This window comes from Zea mays, chromosome 6, assembly GCF_902167145.1.
Source record: "Zea mays cultivar B73 chromosome 6, Zm-B73-REFERENCE-NAM-5.0, whole genome shotgun sequence".
Taxonomy (NCBI): domain Eukaryota; kingdom Viridiplantae; phylum Streptophyta; class Magnoliopsida; order Poales; family Poaceae; genus Zea; species Zea mays.
In genome coordinates, this window is record NC_050101.1 from 147,570,463 (window position 1) to 147,579,568 (window position 9,106).

The window sequence follows — 9,106 nt, forward strand, 5'->3', positions numbered from 1 at the left end:
CGGTGAAGCGAATTCTTAGATATTTAGTTGCTACGCCTTGCTTCGGGATCTGGTATCCAAAGGAGTCTACCTTTGACTTGATTGGATATTCAGACTCCGACTATGCTGGATGTAAGGTCGATAGGAAGAGTACATCGGGGACGTGTCAATTCTTAGGAAGGTCCCTGGTGTCATGGAGCTCTAAGAAACAAACTTCTGTTGCCCTATCCACCGCTGAGGCCGAGTACGTTGCCGCAGGACAGTGTTGCGCGCAACTACTTTGGATGAGGCAAACCCTCCGGGACTTTGGCTACAATCTGAGCAAATTCCCACTCCTATGTGATAATGAGAGTGCTATCCGCATGGCGGATAATCCTGTTGAACACAGCCGCACAAAGCACATAGACATCCGGCATCACTTTTTGAGAGACCACCAGCAAAAGGGAGATATCAAAGTGTTTCATGTTAGCTCCGAGAACCAGCTAGCCGATATCTTTATCAAGCCTTTAGATGAGCAGACCTTTTGCAAGTTGCGTAGTGAGCTAAATGTCTTAGATTCGCGGAACTTGGATTGATTTATAGCATACATGTGTTTTATGCCTTGATCATGTTCCTTAAGCATATTGTTGTTTATTTATGGTGCTCAAGTTGTGCAAACACTCCCCGGACCTCACAAGTCCACTTGCAAGTGATGCACATATTTAGGGGGAGATGTGCTACAACTTGACCCTTTGAGACTAACTGTGTGCTTGAGTGTGCTTAATTTAGTCTCAAAGGAGGTTTGAAAGGGAAAAGGTGGACTTGGACCATGCAAGACTTCCACTGCACTCCGATGAAAGAGTAACTTTTCCAAGTTCATCTTTGTACTCTTATTGCCTTTTTACTCTTAGTTGAAGATTTTGGTGAGGCAATGGGGTTAAAGGGCCAAAATTGATCCCATTTTGGTGCTTGATGCCAAAGGGGGAGAAAATAAGGCCAAAGCAAGAAATGGATCAGCTACCACTTGAGAATTTTGAAAAAGTAGAGTTAGAGTTTTTGTTTGTCAAAAACCTCTTTTTTGCCTCTTATTGTCAACAGTTGATCTCTTGTGGGGAGAAGGCTTAATTATGGGAAAAGGGGGAGTTTTTGAACTCTTTGATCAATTTCTCTTGAAATATCTCTCTTTATGTTTCAACAAGTGTGTTTGACTTAGAGATAGGAAATTGAGTTTGATTTGCAAAAACAAACCAAGTGGTGGCAAAGAATGATCCATATATGTCAAATTTGAATCAAAACAATTTTGAGTTCTTATTTGAATTGATTTTGCACTTGTTCTACTTGCTTTATGTTGTGTTGGCATAAATCACCAAAAAGGGGGAGATTGAAAGGGAAATGTGCCCTTGGGCCATTTCTAAGTATTTTGGTGATTTAGTGTCCAACACAAGTGCCTAAGTGTTAAATGGTAGACAAAGTACAAATCAAGTATAAAGGTATGTTTCTCAGACTTAGTACATTGTTTTAGAGACTAATGTATTGTGTCTAAGTGCTGGAAACAGGAAAAATCAAGTTGAAATTAAAGATGGCTTTGTTCAGCCAAAGTCAGCTATGTCTGGGTGCACCGGATTGTCCGGTGGTGCACCGAACAGTGACCGGTGCGCCAGGCTGACTCAGGCGAACTTGCTGCTCTCGGGAAGAGATTAGCGGCGTACGGCTATAATTCACCGGACTGTCCGGTGAGCCAACGGTCGGCCGGGCCAACGGTCGGCCGCGCGATCCGCGCGAGACACGTGGCCGAGCCAACGGTCGGAAGGGGGCACCGGACTGTCCGGTGCGCCAACGGCTCCAAAGCGCCAACGGTCGGCTTCGCCAAAGAAGGAAAGAAATCCGCACCGGACAGTGTCCGGTGGTGCACCGGACTGTCCGGTGCGCCAGGCGATAGAAGGCAAGAATTGCCTTCCTGGAATGCACTCAACGGCTCCTAGCTGCCTTGGGGCTATAAAAGGGACCCCTAGGCGCATGGAGGAGAATACCAAACATTCTCTAAGCATTCATAAGCACCAAGACTTCGATTCCGCGCATTTGATTCTTTGCGATAGCAATTAGAGCTCCGTTTGAGTTGTGAACTCGCTGAGTTGTGTTGTGAGCTCTTGTTGCGACTTGTGTGCGTGTTGGTACTGTGATTTTGTGTCTTGTGTGCGTTGTTCATCCCTCCCTTACTCCATGCTTCTTTGTGAACATCAAAGTGTAAGGGCGAGAGACTCCAAGTTGTGGAGATTTCTCGCAAACGGATATAGTAAAGCAAAGCAAAACATCGTGGTATTCAAGTGGGTCTTTGGACCGCTTGAGAGGGGTTGATTGCAACCCTCGTCCGTTGGGACGCCACAACGTGGACTAGGCAAGTGTTGAACTTGGCCGAACCACGGGATAAACCACTGTGCCATCTCTGTGTTGATCTCTTTGTGGTTTTCGTGTTGTGCAAACTCTCCTCTCTAGCCACTTGGCTTAACTGTGCTAACTCTAATCAAGTTTTGTGGATTAAGTTTTAAGTTTTCTTAGGATCACCTATTCACCCCCCCCCTCTAGGTGCTCTCAGCTATAAATACCCCCAACCACCACAACACCAACAACCCAAGTATTCTGAACATTGCATTCAATACAAGAGCAATAGCCTCCACTCCAAGACACAATCAAAGCGATCGATCCACTCAAAGTCCCCAAATCAACTCTAGTGCATTAGGACTTGTGAGAGGATCTCTTGTGTTCCTTTGTTGCTCTTGTTTGCTTGGCTTGGACTTCTTTTTTTCTTTTCAATTCTTACTCTCAAGTGCTTTGTAAGCAAGGCAAGAGACACCAATTGTGTGGTGGTCCTTGCGGGGTCTAAGTCACCCGTGAGATTAAGGAAGAAGGCTCACTCGGTATAAGTGACCGTTTGAGATAGGGAAAGAGTTGAAAGAGACCCGGTCTTTGTGACCACCTCAATGGGGACTAGGTTCTTTAGAACCGAACCTCGGTAAAACAAATCATTGTGTTCATCCACCTGATTCGCTCTTGATTTGTTTCCCCCCTCTCTCCTGGACTCGATTTAAGTTCTAACGCTAACCCCGGCTTGTAGTTTGTGTTTTAAGTTATAAATTTCATATTACACCTATTCACCCCCCCTCTAGGCGACTTTCACCAACAAAGGTACAGATTCACACAATTGTGCATCTCTACTCTACTCGATGCAAATATTTTTTAAATGAGGTTGTGTGCTTTTTTGTTTCTCTATGCAAATTTCTGAATCGGGGCGCATTTCTTCACCTTAATGTAAGTTTCTATATTTATTGTGTAACTTCTTTACTCGTTTTTTGGTAAATAATAGTGGTTCTGAAGTCAACATAGGTCTAAGTTGCTGGCAAATGTTCCTTCTATATAAATTTAAGTTTTTGCCCGCTGCACAATGATGACAATTTTTCACTCCTCGTTTCTACAAAAAAAAAATCAACACTGCAAGGAGACCAAAACCTGCACCGTGACCCCCTCGAGCACCCCGCTATGGTGCTGCCAGCGCAGCCGCCTCGCAGGTGAGTGCCCGTGTGTTGCATGTGGTCTGGTGGTAACACATGTGCTCCTAACCATACAGGTGACCTTGCTCTTCCTCGTCTAAGCGACTCGATCACTTCTATATAAATTTAAGTTTTTGCCCGCTGCACGAGAATGACGATTTTTTCACTCCCCGTTTCTACAGAAAAAAATCGACACTGCAAGGAGGCCAAAGCCTACGCCGATGACCCCCTCGAGCACCCTGCTACGGTGCTACAAGCGCAACCGCCTCACAAGTTGACGTTCCGGCGGGGCAAAGTACTGAACCCTGAAGAGATCAGTGGTAGCACCCCAAAACGGCTCCGGTTCATGCCTTCCATAGCCGTGGCAGACGCGACATCCAGGAGCAAATGCGACAGGATCACAAGTAGGAGGAGCGGCGACGATGCTGTAGCGAGAGACGTGGGTGTCGAGGTCATCGTGCTGCGTTGGTGGTAGGACGAGAAGGAGACGAAAAAGTAGGAGTCAGGGCTGTTCAACAACGTGATCGAATCGCTGAGGCGAGGAAGAGCAAGGTGAAGGCACTCGTCGATGCCTTTGAGACCGACAGACCATCATCTCGCTGCAGAAACGAGCAAGCCTGCTGCTGCTCCAGCTATGGCAGCAGGTGTCGTGCCATGAGCGCTTCTTGACCTGCAGTGTGCATGATCACATTTCTTGGAATTTTGGACTTTTGTTGTTGTTAGTGACCGTAAAAGTGGCGCTTGTTGAGGTTTGCTCGTTCCCATGTAAACTAAGTTTTCTCATGGGAGTTTCCATACTTTCGTAGTGCTTCCAAAAACCGAAAGTTCGTATAGGTTTTGTGTCTGTGCAAGGCTTGGCAAGTTGGTATTGTACTGATAAGTGATAAGTAAGCAAGTTACTGTAATGATTTAAACTATATTGTTTTGAAAGGAAATGGAAAGGATAAAGCAAATTAAACTTTGTATTAAGTTACCTGATTCATGAAAATGGTACTAACCTTCTTCCAACGTTTTCTATGTTTCTCATTTCACTCGCTGCATTTTCAGTTACAGCTACACTGCATATGCTGGCAGATTTGTTCATATATTACTCCTGCTGGCATTTTCACTATCGCAGCAGCATCTCTACTACTATTTGTTTTTTTCATATAAATGTATTTTATCATATTGATTCCGTAGCAACGCACGGACATATTCATAGTAAATACTTATGTAGAGACATTTTTAATTTTTATATATACATATTTATCATACTCTCAAATGTGTTGTACATATTTTAGTTTTGCTAAACCAATTGTTTAAAGTATTCAAATGGATAGATAAAAGGAGAAAAAAACTCTACATATAGAGGATCTAATAATATTCTCTAAATTTAAAATTTAGAGGATTATTTAGATAACCTCGTTGGAGAAATTAGAGCACAAAAATTTTATCTATAATTTAGAGTACATGAACCTTTACATGGTCTATTGGAGCTAGTCTTAGATAGCCTTAGCCCAATAGTGTACCCTAAAGCTCTATCCATTTTAATATACGTATGTAGAAAATTAGAAGTAAAATATGTCTCTGTATTTACATGCAGCACGAGATTTACGTATAGGACGAGATTTATAAAACGCTACTGAACAAGAAAAAAAGAAGAGTGGACAGATATAATGGATAGAGAAAATTGTAGCAGATAAAGGATTCAGAAACCAATCCAAACGACCCTGCAAAACTTCCAAAACTTTGGCTTGTTTGGTTATACCAATCCAGAAGAGAATTGGAGGGATTTAAATCCCCTCCTATTCATTTTTGACTTGGATTGGTATAACCGAACATGCTCTTAGGCCTAGTTTGGGTACTCTAGTATTGACCTCAATCCACTTGTATTGAGGTGTAACTTAAACTAATTTACACCCCAATCCAGATCAATACATGTGGATTGAGGTCAATACTAGAGTACCCAAACAAAGCCTTAAGGGGATAAAAAGAAACATACTGCGTAATTGGTTGCTCAACCGAATACACCAGGAGTTTCGCTAAACGTCCAAGCCCACCGCGTAGACCTGCATGCGTAGAGACGCGAGGACGGAGCTAGCTAGCCGTCATTCGTCAAGGCCGCTGCGAGCCGTGCAAGGACAGAGCTTCGCTAGCCGTCCAGGCGCTGCGAGCCGGGCGCCCACGAACCCAGAAACCAATCATGCCGATACTGAAGATAACTATACGACTTCCTAAAATCAAATTAACAATGCCAAAAGGTTAACATATAGCTCTTACAGCATTCTTGTATTGCAGAAGGTGAAATAGCAACAAGGTACCAAATAAATAGATAAAAGTGCACAGGCTAACAGAGCTCAACAGTTCACACAATAACAGCAACGACCACAAACAAAACTTGTAATGATGAAAACTAGGTATTGCTAAAGCAGGCGCAGGATCGCATCATTTCTTCTTGGCAGCAGCCTTGGTCACCTTGGCGCCGGTTGGGTCCTTCTTCTCCACACTCTTGATAACTCCAACAGCAACCGTCTGCCTCATGTCACGGACAGCAAACCTACCAAGGGGAGGATACGCTGAGAATGTCTCCACCACCATGGGCTTGGTGGGTATCATCTTCACCATACCAGCATCACCGTTCTTCAGGAACTTTGGCTCCTTCTCAAGCTCCTTGCCAGAGCGCCTGTCGATCTTGGTAATGAGCTCAGCAAACTTGACAGCGATGTGGGAGGTGTGGCAGTCCAGCACAGGGGCATAGCCGTTGCCAATCTGCCCAGGGTGGTTCATGATGATGACCTGGGAGGTGAAGCTGGCAGCCTCCTTGGCAGGGTCATCCTTGGAGTTGGAGGCCACAAACCCACGCTTGAGGTCCTTGACAGCAACATTCTTCACGTTGAAGCCAACATTGTCACCCGGAAGAGCCTCCTGAAGTGCCTCGTGGTGCATCTCAACAGACTTCACCTCGGTAGTCAGGCCAGTTGGACCAAAGGTGACTACCATACCAGGCTTGATGACACCAGTCTCCACACGACCAACCGGTACAGTTCCAATACCACCAATCTTGTACACATCCTGGAGGGGCAGACGCAGGGGCTTGTCTGAAGGCCTCTTGGGCTCGGTGATCTGGTCAAGAGCCTCAAGCAGGGTTGGGCCTTTGTACCAGTCAAGGTTGGTGGACCTCTCAATCATGTTGTCGCCCTCAAAACCAGAAATGGGAACAAAGGCAATCTTATCAGGGTTGTACCCAACTTTCTTGAGGTAGGATGAGACTTCCTTCACAATCTCTTCATAACGTGCCTTGGAGTATTTGGGAGTGGTTGCATCCATCTAAAAAACAGAACACCATTACTTTGATTATCCACGGTACATAGATAGTATATGCTTGGAACAGAATAATACTATTAGCTTAATGGAATAATAAAGGACATGAACATCAGGCAAACTGTGGATGTGATACCACAGCAGTGACAACTACACATAAATAGGTAGATCACCGTGTATCGTAATTCATATATATGTAGCCAACATAGCAAGTCCTGGATGTAACAAATAAGAAGCATATGACAAAATACAGAGCTAATCAGGTATATGTCAATGCATCCTACAATAAAACTGCAGTACCAGCACATTAAATAACCATACCAATCAAGTGAAGATAAATAAATGCTTATACACTTGTACATACATTACTTGTTCCAATAACATCTAAACATTACTTGGAACAATTGAGCGAGAAACTTCTATGAAAATTAATGAGAAAATATTCTACAACAGATCATACTAGCAAACTAATGAATGCTATTAAGTTAACTAACTACTAAATATGAAAGAAACAGAAGGTTAATCGAAGCTCTAGCCACTATATGCATTTCACAAATCCTGTATTCAACTCCAGAACTATTATACTAGCACCAAATTCTGCAAAAGTAGCACATACCATTATACTAGAGGCTTTTGAAACAAAAATTCCTGAAAGCATACCTTGTTGCAGCAGCAAATCATCTGCTTCACTCCAAGGGTGAACGCAAGGAGAGCATGTTCACGGGTCTGGCCATCCTTGGAGATACCAGCCTCAAAACCACCAGTGGTGGAGTCAATGATAAGGACAGCACAGTCAGCCTGGGAGGTACCAGTGATCATGTTCTTGATGAAGTCACGGTGTCCAGGGGCATCAATGACCGTGCAGTAGTACTTGGTGGTCTCAAACTTCCACAGAGCGATATCAATGGTGATACCTCTCTCACGCTCAGCCTTGAGCTTGTCGAGCACCCACGCGTACTTGAAGGACCGCTTGTTCATTTCAGCAGCCTCCTTCTCGAACCTCTCGATCACACGCTTGTCAATGCCTCCAAGCTTGTAGATAAGGTGTCCTGTGGTGGTCGACTTGCCAGAGTCGACATGGCCAATAACCACAATGTTGATGTGGGACTTCTCTTTACCCATGGTTGGAGGTGAGATTGAACTGTTAACAAGACGAATCAACGATTAGAAACACTAGTAAATTAATACTACCAGTAACGACACAATTTATCAGATGGGATCAGAAACTAGATCTAACGTTGTCACCGGTGAGCTTGAAAAGAGCTTGATACGCATAAGCAGTGTAAAAATAAAGAAGCAAATATTAAACAGAGCAATCAATGTAATATAAAAAAATAAAGCAGGCAGAGAAAATAAAGGGCAAACTAATAAGCGTGCGCACATAATTTTGAGCCAGTAAGACGAATTCAAAATTAGGCACAACAACTCTATAAAGCAGATCAGGAATTTGGTCATATTATGAGGTTACAACTCTTACTGCGCATGAACTACAAAGACAAGTATCGGTCAAATAGAAACTGCAGCAGCTCTACACCTCAAAAATTCGATCTGACTTTATTAAGACCACGTAACACGACCGCAAGCGCAATTAAGAAGTCGTCCAACTACGGTGGCACGGTGCGTATGTAATTTATCAAATCCAGAAGCAACTATCCGTAAGAATCAGGTCATCCAAACATGGAAGCACACAAAACCACAAAAAACTAAGAGAATGGAGACGCAGTAGCTACAATTAATCGCAAACAGAAGACCGAATCACTTCAGGCACGGGGAGGCAACAGAGCACAGCTTTCAACCACTGCCTATCTCATCGAGCACCTCAAGGACAAAGATCGAGCGACAGAGGATTAGCTACCTTGCAAGGGACAGAGGCCGAAATGGAGGCGCAGAAGGCAGACGGCGAGTTGGGGAGGAAGGTGCTGGCCTCTAGGGTTCGGGACTTTATATAAGGGTGTCGGAGTGGCCGGACCAGCCCAATCTGACTTCCGATTTCCGAATGGCGGCCCAGGGCCCATAAACGGAGCGAGACATAGTATATGGGAATATGGGATGACTGAATGACATTGTTATCTGCTCTCAATATTGTATAGCACCATTTTTATGTAGGGATGGCAACGAACACATTTTACTCGTGTGCCTGCGGGTAAAAACCTTATAGGGTGTGGGTTTAAGTGTGAGTTTGTACTCATGGGTACGAGTACGGGTTTGATTCACAACTCGATGGGTTTTTTTCTCGTGGGTATGAAAATATTGTACCTGTGCCCGCAAAACCGTATACTCGCGTGTGTGTCTGTGTAGACTAT

The 9,106-nt window shown here is 44.1% G+C and overlaps 1 protein-coding gene across 2 annotated transcripts; it reads right to left on the reverse strand.

Annotated features, from left to right (window-relative positions):
- Positions 1-5,695: 5,695 nt before the first annotated feature.
- Positions 5,696-8,804, reverse strand: LOC100037748 (elongation factor alpha 2). 2 transcript variants are annotated; one of them, XM_008649040.4, is made up of 3 exons: positions 8,534-8,804; positions 7,464-7,944; positions 5,696-6,809 (listed from the first exon to the last, which is right to left on the reverse strand). In XM_008649040.4, exons 2-3 carry the CDS (start codon positions 7,923-7,925, stop codon positions 5,928-5,930), a joined length of 1,344 nt encoding a protein of 447 aa, XP_008647262.1. In that variant the 5' UTR covers positions 7,926-7,944; positions 8,534-8,804; the 3' UTR covers positions 5,696-5,927. The 2 variants fall into 2 exon arrangements, with proteins under 2 accessions (XP_008647262.1, NP_001105933.2); NM_001112463.2 differs by having other exon boundaries at positions 5,774-6,809; positions 8,659-8,721.
- Positions 8,805-9,106: the final 302 nt, after the last annotated feature.